Source organism: Pelmatolapia mariae, linkage group LG17 (genome assembly GCF_036321145.2).
Source record: "Pelmatolapia mariae isolate MD_Pm_ZW linkage group LG17, Pm_UMD_F_2, whole genome shotgun sequence".
Classification (NCBI taxonomy): Eukaryota; Metazoa; Chordata; class Actinopteri; order Cichliformes; family Cichlidae; genus Pelmatolapia; species Pelmatolapia mariae.
Window position 1 is genome coordinate 36533388 of NC_086242.1, and position 21241 is coordinate 36554628.

Below are 21241 nucleotides of genomic sequence, written 5' to 3' on the forward strand. Positions count from 1 at the left end.
GTTGCCTACTTGTGTCTTGTTCTTGCTGTGTAATTACATTGCCTTCAACGTTCCAGCGAATGGGTTCAAGCTACAAACCTATCAACTGTTGTAGATTAAAGTATTGTTTAAAACTGGCTTATGTTTTTAGTTACAGTTTTATTATGTTGGGAAAATAATTCTTTTTTGCTATTGGTTATTCAAACTACTTACAATTCAATAAAATGTTATTTATATACCAAAGTGACCAATAACAGGACACTTTATATGATAAGAGACAGATATCAGAAACAGAGCCTCAACATCATACTGACTGAATTATGCTAAGGACAATTTGGAGAAAGATTATTTATACCAAAAGCATGACCTGTGGTCAGATGAGACTAAACTAGGTCTATTTGGGTAAAGAGATGCTGCTCATGTTTGAAGAATGAATCCATCCACAACCCAAAGAATACCGTCCCCAGAGTAAATATGAAAAAAAGATATGAATAATGAAAAAAGATATGGGAAGATTTTGAAAGTAGTCAGCAGCAAAACTTGGGTTCTCATGTTGTCTTTCAACACTACAATGTCCAAAAATATACGTTGGCATTCTGGTCTGCACATATCCCTGACTTGAATCCCATTCTCAGGGGTGAAGACCAAGAACCATGCCAGAAGACGGTCAAATCTGGAGAAGTTTAAGAGATTTGCCAAAGAAGAATGGTCTAGGACTCAGGTGGTGCATGTGAGACTTGTTGAAAACTACAACAAAGGACTGCTGGCTGTTATCCAGCAAAAATGATTTTCAACACAATTATTGGCAACAGTTGGGCTAATAATGTTGACTCTGGCATATTTTAGTTGTTGTAAAATTATTTTTAATACATAAAAAGAGAGGGTAAGCGGTGCTTTAACAGGAAGAGACCTCTGGTAGAACTTGATTATCTGGAAGGCATGTTTTTAGGTTTAGTACAGAAATGACTAAGCATTAACAATACACTGATTTTCATGCTTTTAGCATTGTATTTTACATATCTCCTTCACAGTTACTTTTCTTAAAAGCTTTGTTGAAAGTTTTTTACAGAATAAAAATCAGCACTTGATAATTTGAGGAGGTTCCTTTCACACCGACTTGATCATCATTCTTGTGGCCTTGGCTGAGTATGGTGCAGGTGGTTTCCAGGTGCGCCAGTGGAGGCCCGAAGCCCAACCTATGTGTTCACCGTAGGAATGCCAGTCACCGTTTAGATTGGCGGACCCACACTTGCTGTACCACCACCCGCCGCCCTCTCTAAAGGTGCATGCTCTATCAGCAATGTCACCAAAGATGCAGGGGGAGCAGCCATCATTATCGCGGTCAACTGTGCTAAAGCCATAGCCATTCTGATCAATGCCTTTATAGGCACCACGGATGGCATCACCTTTGGACAGAGTGGGAAACAAATCAGGAAAAATGAATTTCTAAAATTCACAGGGTTTCTTTAAAGTACAAAAAAAGAACAATATATAACACCTGATTGCATTAACAAACAGTGAGTAACATTTATGTGTATACAAAAAGCAAAAGAAATATGGGGACAGTAAAAACTTCAATAGGCTTCAGGCTTCAGTACCTGCATTTCCACGGTACTTCCCAACATGTAGTTTGAATGCAGTTTTCTCATTTCCCAGTCTAAAGTTTTTGTACTCAGCGAAAGCAGTCCCATCTTCATGATCCCACAGATCCACCCTCATTGTCCACTTCTTGGACTTGTCCTTGGTAAGATAAAAAATCTTCTTCAGCCCGAGCCAGTGGTCCTCTGAGAGTCAAAGCACAAAGAAATAAATGGTAAATGGCCTGTATTTGTATAGTGCTTTACTTAGTCCCTAAGAACCCCAAAGCGCTGTACACTACATTACACTACAAAGAAAAGATTTAATATTTTTATGTTAGATCCATTCTTGATCTCTAGGATTATATATCACTACATCATAATGATAATCATTGTAAGTAATTTATTTACGTGTCAGGTTTCCAAAGCCAGTTTTATATGCTGCCCATTTTCTGCGGAAAGAAACGGCTCCTCCGCTTCGTTTTTGAAACACCGTCCAGCCTCCATCTGGATGCATCTCACAGTAAACCTGAGTAAGAAGTTCATTCAACACATATTAAGAAATCCAGCTGGTATTTACTTCTACTTTTTATCTAAGGAGCAAGAAACATTTTAGAATATGGCCTACAAGTAGTGGAGTAATTCACCTGTAATAAATGGAAATTCAATATTTTATTTGAAATTACAATCTAATCATACTAACCTATGAATGCTTAAAAGTAGGTACACTACAATAACTCGGGTTTTTACAGGAAACAAAGAAATTATTATATTGTATGTTAAGTACAGTGTAAGTAATTTTAGCTAGTGTAAAATGTCATGGTAATTTTGCAGAAAAATAAATATTTACATATCTTACATCCATTTAGATAAGGGGAAATTACACCCTTGGTCAGGGCTATATTATCGAGTATATAACCAGAAGCTCAGTGTGCTTTTTGTTTAACATTATTGTTAACTTAATAGTTATGAATATAAAGTAAACTGTATCCTGTTATCTATAACCAAATGAAACCTTGTTCTGGTGAAATCATTTGATAGATAAATTGCATTTATAGTTTACAGTGCTGCTTTTGTTTGCTGCGATCTTATAAACATGACTTTGTTATTATTTCTTGGCTCAATCGATACCTTAAACTTGGTCGTGGCTCCATTCGGCTGGATCGTATAAACGCCACTGGATGCTCGTGGTGACAGAGTCTTAATCTGTGTGCAGTCTGTTCCTGAGGCGTACACCATAACAGAAAGAAACACAATAAGAAGCGGAAGAATAAGACTGAAATAGTATACTTATCTGCGTAATAACAAACAAGATGATCCATACCTTGAGGAGAACCTGCTTTGTCCTGTCTCTAGCAATACAAAGAAACAGTTTTAAAGTGAGTCTTAACCTCGTTTAAATATCCATCTTAAATGCTGACAATACAGAAGCAGGACAGGCCAAGTAGGGAAAGAATTTTAAAGCTCTTACTTTTACCCCGGCCTGTTCTGTGCAGCTCGAAAGAAATGCCAGGATGAGTCCACAATACACAACCAGACTCTTCATTTTGACCTGTGTTTAAAACAGACAAGACTGTAAACAGTGTTTAGTCAGATGGAAACTGCTGGTAACTCTGCTCTCAGAAGATGACTGCCTGCTCAGAGTAATTCTGTCCTGTTCATTACTGCAGCAGTAATAGTCAACAGTTTTTTTCTCCAAACACATACCTGCGTGTTAGGTGAACCTTAAACCCCGTCTCAAGATTAACAACAGCAGCAGTCCCTTTATCCAGTAGCTTAACTACCACACCCCCTTCACTGCTATAACAAGCACGTCACTTCCTACCTTAGGTCAGTGTGAGTGTGACAACTCAAATCTGAAAAACTGATGCAGTCATCCAACATGAACTGCACTGTTCTCTGAAAGAGCTTGTTTACCTAATGTTACACAACTTTCACATGGGTCATTTCTCAGACCTCTCTGGCTACACCTCTCTCTAACATTCCAACAAGGGTGTGTAGAGGTCTGAGTAGTTCTAGTTGCAAAGCAATAAAGTTCACTGTTTGTGGAAGCCAGTTACAGACATTCTCTTTTTATTGACTCGGATAGCAAGGGATGTTTACAATTGCTCCTTTGGCGTCTGTAGTTAGAAAAATTACATGTTTCCCTTAAATCTAAATTTTTCTTCAGATATTGTTATTCCCCAGAGACTCTGCTCAGTCATTTCTTCTTATTCTTGAAGATGATAAATTTGATGTAGATATGAAACTGAAAGAATAAATTCTAACTACTTTTAAGCAATTGCCTAACTTTTTATTTAATGGCACCACCAGATGAAATGTTTTAACCATTTAATCATGGCACAAAATTTTCCAGTTATTTATGGTTTGTAATAGTTTCAGTGATCGGCAGGTGTCCCAGGAGATGTGTAGTTTTAAGTAAAATGTTTTTGCAACTTTTAACTTTTTACTATGAAACACAGAGGTGCCACAGTTCTCAAATCAAACTCTGGAAGTTGATCAAAAAATGATTTATGTCTTATTTTTCCAAACGTTTACAGTAACTTTGGATAAAGCACTTGGAAGATGCTCCACATTTCCCTTGTGTATCTGTGATAATGTCTATATGTACTCTAGCAGGATGATCTTTGTGGTTGTTATGCTACAATCACAGTAGGAAAAACAGTTGTTGGAGAATGCAACACAACCAAAATTACTGTGTATGGTGCGCAATGAACTTGGTTGTTTCAAGTGATTGTTTCGAAGATGGGGCCAGCATGACGCACAGGGTGACGGCTGAGGGAGTTGCATGCTTAATCTCTGGGTGACCTTGGTTAGAGCAACTACTTCCAACTGGTTTTTGACAGCAAAGAAATTGCAATTTTTTCTAGGGAGGTTGCGATCTACTCCGGTGTGACTGAGCCATTAAATACAAAAAAGCTAGACTGTGGTGAGTAGAGCAGACAATAATAGCAATTAAGTATGTTATTGTGTGTACCCTATTGGGTAAGCATGAACATGCATGAAGATTGTCAGACATACAGCGATTATCAACAGCTATACATATAATTCTTTTGATTTTCATATTTATCATCATCCTGTGAATGCAATGTTATGTGTTTCCACAATGGAATTTTCACCACTAAATAGGGAATGAAGAAATTGAAAAAGTGCTGCAGGCCTACTACTAATGCTAAATAACTAAATGCTGCTACTCTGTAACGTAACTCCCGTCTGCAACATGCATTTATTTTGCTTACTTTGACATTTAACATTCGCTAACTTGGTGTGCCTATTTCTACTGGTCATGTCATGGAGTCAAGTGTGCTGACTTGGAGTCAAAATTTTGACCAGTCATTGGTTGGGAGCAATGGGCCATCTGCAAAAGGGATGTTTAGTGCAGCTATCAAGTTGAAAGCTAGCAGTTACAGTATTAACTGCATTCAGTATTGTCCTTCAAGGCACATATTAAACAAATATGTAAGACTGCTTTCTTCCATTTGCGCAACATCTCTAAAATTAGAAATATCCTGTCTCAGAGTGATGCTGAAAAACTAGTTCATGCCTTCATTACTTCCAGGCTGGACTACTGTAACTCATTATTATCAGGATGTCCTAAAAACTCCCTGAAAAGTCTTCAGTTAATCCAAAATGCTGCAGCAAGAGTACTGACAGGGACTAGAAAGAGAGAGCATATTTCTCCTGTTTTGGCTTCCCTTCATTGGCTTCCTGTTAAATCCAGAATTGAATTCAAAATCCTGCTCCTCACATACAAGGTCTTAAATAATCAGGCCCCATCTTATCTTAATGACCTTGTAGTACCATATCACCCTATTAGAGCACTTCGCTCTCGCTCTGCAGGCTTACTTGTTGTTCCTAGAGTATTTAAAAGTAGAATGGGAGGGAGAGCCTTCAGTTTTCAGGCCCCTCTTCTGTGGAACCAGCTTCCAGTTTGGATTCAGGAGACAGACACTATCTCTACTTTCAAGGTTAGGCTTAAAACTTTCCTTTTTGCTAAAGCATTTAGTTAGGGCTGGACCAGGTGACCCTGAATCCTCCCTTAGTTATGCTGCAATAGACGTAGGCTGCCGGGGATTCCCATGATGCATTGAGTTTTTCCTTTCCAGTCACCTTCTCACTCACTATGTGTTAATAGACCTCTCTGCATCGAATCATATCTGTTATTAATCTCTGTCTCTCTTCCACAGCATGTCTTTCATCCTGTTTTCCTTCTTTCACCCCAACCGGTCGCAGCAGATGGCCGCCCCTCCCTGAGCCTGGTTCTGCCGGAGGTTTCTTCCTGTTAAAAGGGAGTTTTTCCTTCCCACTGTCGCCAAAGTGCTTGCTCATAGGGGGTCATATGATATGATTGTTGGGTTTTTCTCTTTTTCTCTGTATTTATTATTGTGCTATCTACTGTACAAAATAAAGCGCCTTGAGGCGACTTTTGTTGTGATTTGGCGCTATATAAATAAAATTGAATTGAATTGAATTGAATTAACATTTTATAACCTGTTACCTTGGTCTTGAATATTATTAATGGAATGAACATGGTTTCTGCCATTTTTATGGTAATTTTTTTACCTCTTCTTTTGTGGCAAACTAGTAATGGAGTGGGCTCATTGGAGGGTGAAAGAAGGTATCTTTTTGTAGTTAACTGATGAAAGCCTTGTGTAACAGAAATGACTGTTAAGCTGTGAATGCTAAGTTATGAAATTTGGGCATGTACTATGGTACTAAGGTTTATCAGATTTATTGTAAATCTATTGTGTGATATGTGTAGTGTGGTGTATTTTCCAGTTGTTTAATGATACAAAAGCTGTATATTTTCATTATATAAAACTCTAAGTAGCCAGTTCGGGCCCAAGCACATAACTTTAATCATCTGCAGTGGAATTACCACATTCCTTCTATCAGATGAAAAGTAAAAACTTAATAGTGAATGCTGAATAAATACTGAATAGTAAAGGAATTTAAGGAATTCTAATTTATAAAATGAGGCATTTTTAATTGAATAATATTAACATGTATTATATACATATACTTATTAAATCACGTTATTATATTTTCTCATTATCATTAAGTCTCTGGTACCAGCAGCCAAAGAGAAGGACAAGGTGCCCCCTCCACATGCTGACAATGCTAAAACAGTTGAGAATTCCGCACAATTATGACCAACTGTCACCAACATGATTATCACTATTGTTTTCATCAGCAGTGAGTTTGGAATTATTTGCCACAATTATTCATCGGTTTTAGTGACAAAAATGTTTTTAATGCACTGCCATCTACACCAAACACTGCTTTCGCATTTTCTCATCTGTACAAATCTTTACATCCAAGTAAAACTGGTCTTCCTCCTTTGCTTTAATTCAGTGCATCTATTATCAGAAAAATAAAAGATTTACACCAAAACTTAAAGAAATTACATCAACAGTGCATTGCCTTCACTTTTACATTGTCCTACATTCCTGCTAATTAAAATTTCTTTGCAGGAAATGTGTTTAGTATAAGTCCTTCACTACATGCATTGTAGGGGGGGCACGGTATGAAAAGGGGGAAAAAAAACAAAAACGTTTGGACACTGCTAGCATAGGCGCCCACACAAACGCAAAGCAGGAGATGAAGCATAGCTGAATATGTTTCCAAACCAACTTCATTCTAAGCCAAAGACTAGAAAATATGGTGAAGCATATCTGCCCTTTGGTTTCACCTGCACAAGTGCCGAGGTAGGTCTCCCCTACATTTTTCTCCCCTGGTTTTCCCTTCGTCGGGAGCACGCGTTGGGCTCTTCAAATCACGGACAAACAGGATCCCACATTCTTGATTTTTAGTTCACAAACACTTCTTGTAATGACTAACTACTCCTGACATTTTGGAGATGTTAGCTCTTTATACAGTAAAGTTACAGTGGGATACAAATAATATCAGGCTGATCCTGCCATAATTTGTTCCCCTCGGTTCAAATCACGGACAAACAGTATCCCACAGCTGTTTATGTTTTTAAACCCATTTTGCACAGGGAGGCATTTTTTGAAAAATGTATTGATAGCAATGTTGAATATTATTACACAGGAAAAAAAGCAACTACACATAAAATAATTACACCATGACGGACGCCTCTGCCTTTCTAAATAGAGGGACAGTAACTGCGTGTGTGTATGTAAGCGTGTAAAGCCTGAAGATAGTCAGATTAACAGTAACAGTATTTTGTCTCTATCTGCCATTCTGCAATTCATCTCATGTAAACAATAATTTTTTCTGATTAGGATGAATTGTGGTTATGCTACTTGTCATAACCACAATGTGGTTATGACAAGCAGCAGTTCTAATTAAAGATCTCTGCAGTTCAGTTCTCACTTATCAAAATGTTAATTCTTGTTATCAGTAAATCATGTATTACTAGTGGAAGTAGTTATATAACAGAAAAAACCCAATGATCTAACTATTCAACTTTTACCACTGACTGTTCAAGTTTACTGATAACAGAAATTGAATTGATGTCTCATTGTATATGTCTAAATATTATATTATCACCTCCAACCAGTCACAGCAGAAACAGGTTTGTTCTTGTTAAAAGGGAGTTTTTCCTTCCCACTATCACCAAGTGCTTGCTCATTGCTTATTTTAGGGTCTTTACAGTATAAAGCACTGTTCTGATTTGGAGCTGTATAAATAAAACTGAATTGAACTGAACTGAACATCTCCAATGATATGTAGCCAAAATTAGTTTGTTATTCAGACTGATATATCCAAGAATGGTATGTTTATATGTCAGACATATTGGAAATATGTAGGTGTCATCAATACATTGAATATATTGTGACATTAAGATACTAATTAAGATCAAATGGGAAATTACACTTCAGGTCACAAAAATTGTAGAATCAATAACAGTTATTCTAATTTTTGAAAAAGTGTTCTACTGCCATATTAAGGATATCTGTAAATAGTTTTGCTTGACAAAACACAGTTTCTGCAGTTTTGTCAAAAAACAAAAATGTATTGAAGGCCAAATAGCACATCACTATTAGCACAAACAAAATTCCCTCCATAAAAAATGTTGGGTTAGGTTTATTTGTCTAAATTGATCCACGCTCAGCATCTATCACTCGCTGTCCATAAGCTCCTGTTTTACCATCATTTACAAATAATTACAGAGCAGTCATCCTCCTCCATTCCAAACCCAGGGTAGAGGGGCTCAGTGAAGTTGCTGTAGAATGTGTGAATGTGTCTGAGGGTCCCAGAGAACACACTATAGAAGGACAGGGTGCCAGCTGGCCAGTCCAAAAAGATTCCAATCCTATGGGAATGAGATGGATGCGCTGGTATTTCAACATTATGGCCGTCATGCTGAGCAGTGTAGTGATCATCAGAGCAGTACAGACTCCAGGACTGGTCAGTGTAGCCAAAACCAGACAGGTGATATCCCGCCCTCCGACTGATTCCCCTCTTCGCCACAGCTACATCCACCCAGCGTCCTCGCCACTCTACCTCCCAATAATGGCGTTGAGTGAGGCCTTGTTGACAAAGGACTTGGGAGACAGTCTCAAACCTCTCAGGGTGATCTGGGTGTTGCTGTCTCTCTCTGACCCATGTCACCTGCTTTCCACCATCATGAAGAAAGAGAGACTTGGATGCTGTATTTTTGTCGAACTTCAATGTGCATGCATCTGAGGGAAACACAAATGTGGTATTTTCAGTGTCTATGGTCATCACTAACAGGTTATATGATGAGGGACTCATTTTATTCATATTGACCACTGCTCATTTTTTGATTGTGTATTAAATAAAATTGACTCTAAACCACTCTCAATTTATAACTAGAATATGTAATGTATTTTCAGTGACTTCATGCTCACAAATTGCTACTAGATGTTGCTTTAGGGAAAATAAAATATAAGTGGAAGGGGGAAAATACATTTAAAATACAGAATCAGCCTTGGCAAATTCTGCCATCTGCTGGACAAATAACAAAACAACCTTCCATAGCAGCAAGCGTTACCTGTTTACTGTCTCTACCTTTGTTACATAAATAATCTTGAAAGAATTATGAAAAAAGAGGAATTTAAATGAAAATATATAAATATAAATAGTATAACATAATAGTTGAATTATAATGCAGAAAACTGTGTAAACTGTACTGAAAGTAGAGAACAGCTGCGATAGAGGAGGTATGCTCTTCAAAGAAGAGGAGAGAAAATGAGTAGACACAATAGATATGTGTAAATGAGAGGAAGACTTTAACAGTGAAGCTGCAAGGATTTGAGGTAGTGAATGTAAATTAAATATCTTGGGTCCATGAGCCAAAGCAATGGACAGTGCAGAAGAAAGGTGATGAAGAATAGTGAGGCATGCTATGCAGTACAGTTTGACTGACAAAAAGACATGATCCAGAGCTGGGGGTGCATAAATTGAAGATGGTAAGATTGTCATTGGGAATTACAAGGATCAAATGAGTTAGAAATGAGCCGGGTTGGGCAAGTTACTTTGAAAAAGTAATTAATTATAGTTACTAGTTACATCTTCAAAAACGTAACTGAGTTACAAGATTCTAAAAGTAATTAATTACTAGGAAAAGTAACTATTGAGTTACTGTAAAAAAAATGTTTAACTCTCTGTGGTCGAGGGAATAATTGGCCGTTTTTGACTACTTTTGATTTTACCTCTACATTTCACCTTTAAAAACTATTGTGCAAAAAAGTGATCGTCTGTCAGAAAGTGATTGCCATAAGCGGGAGCACGTGCTACTGCTTAAAGCTGTAGCACCCAGATTACTTACATAGACAGCTACTTCCTTGCAACTGATATAAGATGTGGTAAGCTGAAGACGGCTTCAACCGTCTGTTTGTTTAAAAATAGCAACGCAACCGCACTGCATTTTCTTGCTAGTAACGGTAACGGCGTTGTAACGATATAAATTGTAATTAGTTAGATTACTCATTACTGAAAAAAGCAACACCGTTAGTAATGCCATTATAACGGTGTTATTCCTATCAATCGAAATGAGTATATCAGAGCAACAGCTCACTTTGAGCAATTTGGAGACAAAGTTATAGAGGCAAGGCTGAAATGGTTTAGATATGTGCAGAGAAGGGCATATGGAGCGGCCAGGCAGGAGGAAAAGAGGAAGACCATAGAAAAAAGTTCATCGATGTAGTGAAGGTTGACATGCAGAGGGTTGGTGTGACAAATGTGGATTTTCTTCCACATTTGTCACATAAAAGTCACATAAAACTTACAGTTTTTTAATGTTGCTTTCAAGAAACACTCTGCGTTAGGGTCCACACTGCAGATAAAATGATAAATGATGAACATTTATTAATAACAGACAGTTAAATTTTGTCTTACAGTTACATTCTGTATCTATCTATCTATCTCTCTCTCTATATATATATATTATATATATATATATATAGGCCATCTTATAGAGAGAGAGAGAGAGAGAGGGAGCGAGAGAGAGAGAGAGAGAGAGAGATAGATAGATAGATAGATAGATAGATAGATAGATAGATAGATAGATAGATAGATAGATAGATAGATAGTAGGGGTGCAACGATACACAAAATTCACGGTTCGGTTCGGTTCGATACTTTGGTGTCACGGTTCGATATTTTTTCGATACAAAAAAATGTTCATGCTTTTTTAATTTGTCATTTATTAAAATTATATATATATATTTTAACTCAAAAGTACAGTGTTTAAATTTAATGTTGCTGAAACAACAAAGTAATAAAAAAATAAATCTATCTGATCGAGAAATCCTTCATCTTTGGAAAAGAGAGTTTATTACAGAGAAATGGCTCTTTCCAAAATAAAAGCTATACTATACGCTTCTTCTGGGGTATACTCTCAGCAGCATATTAAACATATCAGGTCCCCATAAGGAGAATCATGTGCTAACGGCTGTCTAAATGACTCGGGTAAAGTCTGTAGCATGTGTGCTTGTTGTTTTTGTCTGCTTCCACTTGTCTTTGCACTAGGATGATGTCGGCGTAAATGTGCAGTCATATTCATTGTGTTCCCACTAGTGCTGTCAGCGTTAATCTGAAATGACGTTAACGCCACAACATGGCAAATCTCCGTTAACGAGCTACCGCGGATCGCCCCTTGCGTGGGGCTGGACGGCGTCAACACGTTAACGAGCAAACTGCGCTAACGCAGTAGTTCCCACCCATGTAATTGAGCATTGCGTGGCACATCCGACATACTGTTTTACTTTTGTCCATGACGCGCTTACCATCAGGGTCATACTTCACATGAAGACCAAAATAGTTCCAAAGGCCATATCTGAATGAGGGTGGGGGAGGTTCAGTTTGCCATGTTGCAACGAGCTTAGCTTCTGTCTTGCTAGCTTGCGCTGCGCTCAGTGGATCTGTGCTCGACAGTGCAGCCTAGGCGGAGTAGTCGAACGCAGATCCACTGAGCTCTCAACACAGACAGCATCGTCAGAAGAAAAGTTGATAAAATAAATTAAAATTTTTGTATTGTTCGATACACATGCGTACCGAACCGAAAGCACTGTATCGAACGGTTCAATATCGATACGAGTATCGTTGCACCCCTAATAGATAGATAGATAGATAGATAGATAGATAGATAGATAGATAGACAGATAGATAGATAGATTCCATTGTATTACCTAAGTTTTTCAAGTTTATCACCATGAACAGAGATCAGCTTAATGGCGGAGTCCTGAAGGTAGTTGTAACTCAGATCCAATTCCCTCAGTTGGTAGGAGCTGAAGCTCAGTGCTGAAGCCAAATGCGTACAGCCCACTTCTGTGACTCCACAAAATGTCAGCCTATAAAGGTAGTGTATTCCCATTTGATTCAGTTTTAGGTGCTTTCAAAGATTTATTTTGCATGTTCATAGGATGTTTATATGAATAACATTCAAAGTATCCAATAATGATGAAGGAAGCAAAGATTATGTTACTTTCAACTGAAAGCCATCTTACCTTAATGTCTTCAGTGTACAGCTTGTATTTGCAAGTCCATTAGAGAGCAACTTTATCTCCGAGTCCTGCAGGTCATTCCCACTCAGATCAAGCTCCTTCAGCTGTGAGATGTCAGAACTGATGACTGAGGCAACATCTGCACAGCATTTCTGGAGATTACATTCATTCAATCTGTGGGTAAAAGTATGTTGTGCTCCAATAGGTCATACACATCATAACCAGTGGTACCCCACAAAGTTAAAAACTATAGGTTGAACTAAGCTATATTTTTTCATAGCTATAGACAGCTTTGTCATTACACTCATGTAGGCCATCATATTTGTTAAGTCCACTGATCCTAAGTGATCTGACCTTAAAGTCTTGAGTTTACAGTGCTGACTTCCGAGACCAGAACAAAGCAGCTGGAAATCTGGACCATGTAGGTTATTTCCACTCAAGTCCAGTTCTCTGAGGTGGGTCGAGTCAGAGCTGATAGCCGAGCCAATGGGTTCACAGCATTTCTGTGACAGGTTACACCAACTGAGTCTGAAAAGTGGTCACAATGATGTTACTTAGACATATTAATAAGTCATTTTAACATCACATATGGAAAGCACATTCATCATTTTAATCGTGCTGTAATTTTTTCACACATTGATTTTAGTTTTGATTTTGGCATAAATTTGATCAATAATACCAATAGTAACCTCTTGGACTGAAAAATAAAGCAAATACAAAAATGACAGAAACTGCAGTTTCTCAAACAGCCACTTAAAAATGATGCCAAAACCAAGTTGAATTCTGCAGGCCACCGTGTTAATATGCCTACCATTACTCTGGACAGTTTATGGTCTTGGTGTCTTTTTAAAACTCCTGACTTTCAGGTTAATTTTCTGAAAAATTAACAAATTAACCCAAAAGTCAAGTCTTGCTGTACGTTTAATTGTTCTAGGAGCCTTTCCAAAATGTCTGAGATTTGCATTCAGTTTTTGTTTACAGGAAAATAATGTCTTTTTAATGTTTGCAAAGTAATTATATTTTTGGATACATTTAAAGTCTTGAGCCTGTCTACCTGAACAGTTCAGCTCAAATAATAATTTCTTTTGCAGAATTCTTTTGGTAGCTGACTTCTGAGTAAACAGCCTGAGTTCCGGGCTACAAAATCCTGTCTTATGTTTGCTATTTTATTTCTAACTGTCTGCAGTTTGGTGTATGGTAATTCTTTTGCAATAGTAGCAGTTCATAGAGACTGAAAAATGCGATCCATCCATTCGCTTATCCTTTTCAGGGTCGCTGGAGCCTATCCCAGCTGTCATAGGGAGAGAGGCGGGGTACACCCTGGACAGGTCGCAGGGATAACACACAGAGGCAGACAACCATTCACACTCACACCTATGGGCAATTTGGATTGATCAATTAACCTATCCCCACTAACTGCATGTCTTTGGACTGGGGGAGGAAGCTGGAGTACCCAAGGAGAACATGCAAACTCCAAACAGAAAGACCCCCGCCTGATGATGCAATTGAACTCAGGACCTTCTTGCTGTGCGGCAACAGTGCTAACCACCGTGCCACCATGCTGCCCATGAAAAATGCGATGCTGAGAGGAAATCAGAGTTGGATGTTATTTCTTATTGGATTCTGGGGAGAGGCTCTTAGAACAAAGACAATAGAAGAAGGAGAGTCAAGCTACAGTGGTATGAAACTGCATAACAGGAAAGAGGCCTGTACTACAAAGCAGGATTTTGCTTTGTAGTTGCTAATTCAGGCAATTTGGGGTTAACTCTGTGTTCTCAGTAGTATAGTAGTGGTTCACTGTAACTTACTGTACAGTGCCATACCTGTTATAGACATTCATATCATTAGTCATTGTGCTCCTTTCAGTCTGCATTGTATTTATAATCGCCTCATATTCTTGTAATACTATAGTTTTGTCTTCTATCTCATTAGCTTTGTTATTTATCTATTATCTTTGTGTTTATTAGTCAGATACTAACGATGCCACACCATTCGCATGATTGTGTTCAATCCAAAATGACAAACTTATCCAGATAACCACAGTTATGTAAAGGTGAGAGAAGCCAGAAAAGGGAAAGACATTCTGGAAATTTGTTGAACTTGCTTCCTAGTACAGAACAGTTTTATAGAGGTTCCATTTACCTGAGAGTTTCCAGTCTACACTGTGGATTTCTCAGTCCAGCAGCTAGCAGAGATACACCTGAATCCTTCAAACTGTTGTTACTCAGATCGAGAGTTTTAAGCCGAGAGGAGCCTGATTTTAAGAGTGAAGCCAAATATCCACAGCAACCCTCTCTTAGCTTGCACTGATTCAACCTGCAAAACAGGATTCTTTTTAATTTTTTTTACTAGAAAATATAAATTGTGATTAAATTCAAGTCCAAACAAGTAATTCAAGTGTGTCAACATTCAAGCTGTTGTGACCTCAGAGTTTCCAGTTTGCAAAACTGGCTACACATGCCCACACACAGAGCCTTCAGATGCACTTCCTGGAAATCATTAGCACTCAGGTCAAGGTCTTTGAGTTGGGTAAACTCTGTACTGACAGCAACAGCCAGTGCTTTACAGCAGTCTCCTTGAAGCTGACAATTGTTTAATCTAAAAAAAGAAAAAAAAAAACAGAAAAAGCACACAGCGTTGGTGTAGCACAGCAATGAAAGCAATTAGTAAGATAGTAAGTTAACTGTAAATGGTACAATTTAATAGCACTCATGAGAGCAAACAGCAAACCCAGACCACAAGTCCTCTGGCCAGAAGAAGAAGGGTTTCTGTTCTGTTTTCAGAGACATGTTGTGCATCGTATAATTTCTTAAACACTGCTAACAAAACCTCAAACTCTTCAGTTTGCAATGTGGACTCCTTAATCCGGTGGAAAGCAACTTCACCCCCGAATCCTTCAGCTTGTTCTCACTTAGGTCTAGAGCTGTTAAATGAGAGGAGGTTGAGCTAAGTGCAGAAGCCAAAGCTTCACAGCAGTTTTCCGTGAGGTTGCAATGATTTAGCCTGGAAGAGAAAAGTATGTTTTATCTTTGTGAATTTTTGAACAAGAAAGTAATCATGCAAAGATCAAAGAATGTTTGCATTGTTACAATTCAGTTTGTCTGAGGGTTGGAGAATGACTGAAACTAACAATATCGTCACATGGGTAAACTTACAGAGCATGTTTGGAGGAAGTAATTACTGTCAGCAGCTTCACCATTCCCTCCTCTGATTTTATGTACTTCTTTAAGTCAAACTCTTCCTCAGTTGTCTCTGATGTCATCAGCTCAAACGTAAGAGCTGACCACTGAGCTGGAGACATCTTTTTGGCATCAAGCCTCCCAGAGCTCACAAAACTTTGAACCTCCTGCACTAAAGCTTCGTCTTTGAGTTCACTCAGACAGTGGAACAAGTTGAGGTTGGCTTCTGCTTCTTCACTGATCTTTTCCTTGATGAACTGGATTATTCTTGATACATCTTCCTCTCCTTCTACATCCAAATCCATTATTTTACAGAGAAGCTCCTGGTTTGATTTCAGTGAGAGTCCCAGAAGGAAGCGAAGAAAGAGGTCCCAATGGCCATTTGTACTCTCTAAGGCTTTTTCGATGGCTGTTTTATGAAAATTGAATACAGACTTGAATTGCCATCTTGTGTAAATCCGTTTCAGGTATCCAAGGAAAACATTTTCCTTTCTTTTCATGTACAAGTAATGGGCATACACAGCTGCTAAAAATTCCTGGATGGTTAAGTGTACAAAGCTAAAAACTTCTCGTCTGTTTCCTCCCTCCATTACGAAGATCTCTGTGCAAACCCCTGAGTAGATGGTTGCCTCCTTGACATGTATGCCACATTCTTTCAAGTCAGCCTCATAGAAGATTGATCTTCCTTTCTCCAGCTGACGGAATGCAAGTTCTGCTAACTTCAATAGGACATTGTTACTTTTCAATGGATAGTGTCCTTCAACCATTCGGTCCGTCTGGCAGATAAGGAGATATGCATACATCTCAGTGAGAGTGTTGGGTATAACTCCCGTCATATTTTTGCGGACCATTTTCTTCATCACAGTAACAGTGATCCAGCAGAAAACTGGTATTTGACACATGATGTATAGGCTTCTTGATGATTTTACATGGTTGATGACCCTGAGGGCAAGGCTATCATCATGTAAACTTCTCTTAAAGTATTCTTCCCTCTGGCCATTACCAAAGCCCTTCACCTCTGTCCACTGGTGGATGTGCTTTCGAGGGATACGGTGGGCTGCCGCAGGTCTGGAGGTAATCCAGATGAGTGCATTGCCAAGCAAATCTCCAGTGATGAGGTTTGTGATGAGCACATCGAGTGGGGCCAGCTCCGTCTCATCCCTCAAGACCTTGTTGTGTTTAAAATTCAAGGGGAGAAGAGTCTCATCAAGGCCATCAAAGATGAAGAGAATTTTGCAGTTTGCTCCCAGCTTCTCAAGAGGTTTCGTCTCTGGAAAGAACTGATGGATAAGTTGCATTAGGCTGTAGTCTTTCTCACCTATAGTGGTATTTATTTCACGGAAAGGAAGTGGGAAGAGCAAGGTGATGTCCTGATTTTCTTCTCCTTCTGCCCAGCTTAGTGTAAACTTCTGAGCACAGACTGTTTTTCCCATTCCAGGAATACCCAAGGTAAGAACTGTTCTGATTCGCTTATTTTGATTGGGTTTGGGTTTGAAAATATTGATAGCTTTGATGGATTTTTCATCTCCTGACACAAGCGTTGACCTCTGCTGTCTGACCTCATGCTCATCACTGAAGCTTCCCCAGGCTCCTTCAATCATGTGCAGCTCCGTGTAGATTTTCTTTAGGTAGACTGTTTCCCCCTCATCTGCATTCCCCTCATAAATGTTTTGATACTTTTCCTTCAGAGTTGATTTAAGTTTTTCTTGGATTGTGTGATGGCCAACTTCTGCTCAAAGAATAAATGAAAAACCTTTAGTTAAGTCTCACTTCTACATGTGGATATATCAGTTTTAAGTTATTAACATTACCTTGTATGTATGTGTGTGACTGTCCTTTATATTCTTACCTTTGTCCACATGATTGCTAGGAACTGATAAGGAAACAAAAAAAAGAAAGAGCTGTTATGTAACCAAGCTCTTTTGCCTTTCAAACTTTAAACAGTAAAGTTTGTACCTGTAAAAAATGTTTAACCTTTACTATAATCCTCCTTTAGAGTATCAGCCCACAGCTTGAGTTTCATCCTCATCAGTATATCCTCAGTAACAGCAACAGCACCATCGTAGCCAAATGTTTGCACCAACAGATCCACAGTGCCTGTTCTGTCCATCCCATCAACCCGAGACTTTGGAATGTGCGTGAATCCTTCAAGCACATTACTTGAAAGGTACCAGTGGAAAGTCCTGAGTTGCTTGTCGACCATTTCTTCCAAAATCCCAAGAAGCAGCTCTGGAACACGGGCCATAGTTACATGTCATGTAATTAGTTGCACTGCTTGTTTTTGTGTCCACCCTCTGCTTGAGTTCAAATGCAGAAGCACTTTCAGTTTTGAGTTCATCTAGTCTGCTGTTGTTGTTGTCGTCTCGCCCACTTCCTGCTGACCTCACAGTCATGTAATCAGATAGAAACTGCTCTCACTGCACACAGTTAAGAGCCGGGTTTTTACTGTAAGTGCTTTACCTCTGCCCTTTCTGTCTGTTTTTCATAGAAGTCAGTACAGTGTATGGAAGAACAGGTTCAGCTAGTCCACTGAAGGTGGTGGTATGTGGATATGGGGGTTGCTTACTTATTATTATTATAAAGTAATAATAAAGTAGTTTTTATAAAGTGCTTTGTACAAATAAATGTGACTCACATTATACATTTATGAAAAACATCAGGTAAGATTTCACTTTATTGTTGTCAGAAAAGTTGAATCTGACCTGATTGTTATAAGCCTTACCTTATATACACATAGAATAACCATAGGACCTAAGTCAAACCTGTGCACAGTTTCAGAGGTATTAGTAGTGCAAATCTATATTTTGACATATATTTTAATATCTTTAGTTCTCCTGTGCTCTGTCCAAGATTTTAGCAGCTTTTGGGTTATCCCACTGATTTTATAGGCTAAAACTTTATTATTTTGATTCAAAGTCACCATTCTTATTGACCTCATACTTGCCTTTCTCAGCGACATACCTTCTTATGTGCAAGTCAGTGCATGACAGTCTTGGAATATTTAACATTTTTTTTACTGTGTAATGCAAATATTTTGGCTTGGGCAATAGCTTATAATTTAGGTGTTTCAAAAGGTTGTCAGGTTTCCACAAATAGAAATGTACATGTGTACTTCCTGAAAAATCTTTTGAAATGGCCTAATTCACGATATAAGTAAAAAGTTATTTTTAAAAAAAGAACAAAACAAAAAAATTACCATACAACCATATACCATACAACTGATTAATATTGTGCTTTCTGTTATCATTAAATTTTTCTTATATGAACATTATACATATTCGTTTAACATAAAATGGAGGGTCATCCAGACCTTTCGCACCTCAAGCTAGAGTTACTGGCCATTATTTGCCAAACTGGTTGCATTGCAGGTCAAAATGGTGGCTTGGCGGTTAGCAAATAAGTCTTAAATCCACCATCTGGCTGGGGCCTTTCTGTGTGGAGTTTGCATGTTTTCCCCATGTTTGCGTTGGTTCTCTCTGGGTACTGTGGCTTTCTCTCACAGTCCAAGGGCATCTAGTTAGTGAGGTTAGGTTAACTGGCTATTCCCATAGGTTTAAATGTGACTGCGAATGGTTGTTTCTGTCTTTGTTAGCCCTGTTATATACTGGCAACCTGTCCAGGGTGTAAGCTCCTTCATACTCCATAGCAGCTGGGATACACTCCCCACTCTGAACTGGATAAGCAGAAGAAAATGGATGAATGGATGCATTCCATGCAAACAGTGACACTGCCACACTTTTGTACCATTTAAACTTGGGTGTGAGTACTTCCAGTAGTTTCTGCATTTATCCTGTCTTGTTAACACATTTGAGTTTAGTTTAGGTTAACTGCCCTTAGATTGCTTTCTTTCTGTGTAAATGTGAATAACATTATTGTCTGTAGCACTGAAGCGGAAAAATTGCTTTTTCTTTCACACTCTTTTCTCCAGCTATTCATTTATATGCACTGAAGAGAGATATTAGTATATCTCCTTTGGTTGGCTGCTCTCATGGTCCTGGGTCTAATGACACAGTGTTCTGATTATCAATATTCTGTGATTTTGTGGTTTTTCATGGTTTAGTCTTTGTATTTCTAGCTCCTTTAGTTATTCTTTAGTATTTTGTGATTTCTAGTTTTTAGGTTTTGTCAGTGTGCCTCACCTGTGTTCCTTGTGTTACGTCTAATCAACCTTGTCTCTATGATTGTTATTTCCTGTTTCACTTTGACAGTCCCGTGTAGGGATGGGTACCGGTTCTGACATAAACGGTAGTAACCAGACCGAAAAGCAGCGCACATTTCGGTGCTTTATTTCGGTGCTTTCTTTTTTTTTTCCTGAGCCAATTCTAGCCAATCATTTTACGTTTCCGAGGATAGTAGGCGGGCCCAGGTACGTACGTTCTTTTAGAGCAGAGCTACACATTAAAAATGCCCAAGGCGAAGCGGTCAAAAGTCTGGCTGTACTTCACAGCAAAAGATGCAAACCCAGCACCCTGCAACAAGTGCTTTAAGCTGATACTGTGATACTGTCAAAGGAGGTAACACCTCGAATCTGATGAAACACCTGGCGACGCATAGCGTTTTTTTTAAAGCCGAGAAATGCACCGTGTTTGATAGCTTGCTGCGAGACCTCACACCGTGCACATCTACTGCGGGTGTGGTGCCTGTTATCGGACCCGGAGTTAACAACATCCCCCAAAAACCCGAAGAGGAGAGTCCTGGCCCCTAGCCCTGCCAGTGTAGCAGAAATGATGACGGATGATGATGGCAGCAGCAGCCGTTCTTCTCTGCGTGAGTAGCTTAATGTTGTTCGTGTGTAATTTACGTTGAGTAGGCTAACCACGTTATTACATTAATGCATGTAAGGTGAACTAGCAAACACCGTCGTAGTTACATGCGGCTGTCTTCTTGTTTGATGGCAGATACTCCCTTCACCCTGGCCAAAAAGGCTAAAATGGCCAAAGAAAAAGTGGAAAACAGTTAAACATGAGAGGTTTTTGGACCAATTTTGTGTTTATTCCATTGTTTAAGCACTGCTTCCAGCCAAGAGTGATACCATATATGCCCTATAGCTGAAGAAAAGGCTTACATTGTTATCTTTTTACAAAAAAAACAGCTAAACATGAAAGGTTTTTGGACCAATTTTGTGTTCTCCATTTTTTAAGCACCGGTGTTCCAGATCAACTGGCGTTTAGGTTAACTGGCGTTGGTCAACAGATGTGTGGCAGTCTTGCGTTTCAGGAGCTGCTACCGACAAAACAGCAAAAAAAACGCCAAATATGTCATCCGTGACACTTGTGAGGTTATCTCAAACACACTCCGTCAGTCTTGATGCCATTGAACAACAAAATGTGTAAAAATGTCGCGAGTTTACCTGGTGATAGCCTCATGCTCGACGCGATCGCGAAAACAGCAAACAATTAACGCCACGCCGATGTTGTTCACAGGACAGCGAGAATAAATGATCGGGAGACTCTTGTCGTCGTTATCGTTCCCCTCGCACGTCGTATTTCTCCGGTTTCAGCGTTTTATGCTCAAAACTACAGCGTGCAGTTTACTTTGTGTGCACTAACATGGACTCTAATCAACCAGCG

The 21241-nt window shown here is 38.8% G+C and overlaps 2 protein-coding genes across 4 annotated transcripts; both read right to left on the reverse strand.

Moving 5' to 3' along the window:
• Positions 1–866: 866 nt before the first annotated feature.
• On the reverse strand, positions 867–3956 carry LOC134615624 (angiopoietin-related protein 5-like). 2 transcript variants are annotated; one of them, XM_063460180.1, is made up of 7 exons: positions 3264–3956; positions 3028–3108; positions 2881–2908; positions 2688–2779; positions 1968–2085; positions 1578–1763; positions 867–1385 (listed from the first exon to the last, which is right to left on the reverse strand). In XM_063460180.1, exons 2-7 carry the CDS (start codon positions 3100–3102, stop codon positions 1087–1089), a joined length of 798 nt encoding a protein of 265 aa, XP_063316250.1. In that variant the 5' UTR covers positions 3103–3108; positions 3264–3956; the 3' UTR covers positions 867–1086. The 2 variants fall into 2 exon arrangements, with proteins under 2 accessions (XP_063316250.1, XP_063316249.1); XM_063460179.1 differs by having other exon boundaries at positions 3028–3956.
• A 2635-nt stretch (positions 3957–6591) lies between these two features.
• On the reverse strand, positions 6592–20876 carry LOC134646904 (NACHT, LRR and PYD domains-containing protein 12-like). Of its 2 annotated transcripts, none has more exons than XM_063500934.1 (11): positions 17646–20874; positions 17521–17544; positions 15648–17400; positions 15322–15495; positions 14917–15090; positions 14635–14808; positions 12847–13020; positions 12496–12666; positions 12178–12339; positions 10778–10824; positions 6592–9208 (listed from the first exon to the last, which is right to left on the reverse strand). In XM_063500934.1, the coding sequence occupies exons 1-11, from the start codon at positions 17914–17916 to the stop codon at positions 8676–8678; spliced, it is 3657 nt and encodes a 1218-aa protein (XP_063357004.1). In that variant the 5' UTR covers positions 17917–20874; the 3' UTR covers positions 6592–8675. The 2 variants fall into 2 exon arrangements, with proteins under 2 accessions (XP_063357004.1, XP_063357005.1); XM_063500935.1 differs by having other exon boundaries at positions 9099–9208; positions 12200–12339; positions 17646–20876.
• Positions 20877–21241: the final 365 nt, after the last annotated feature.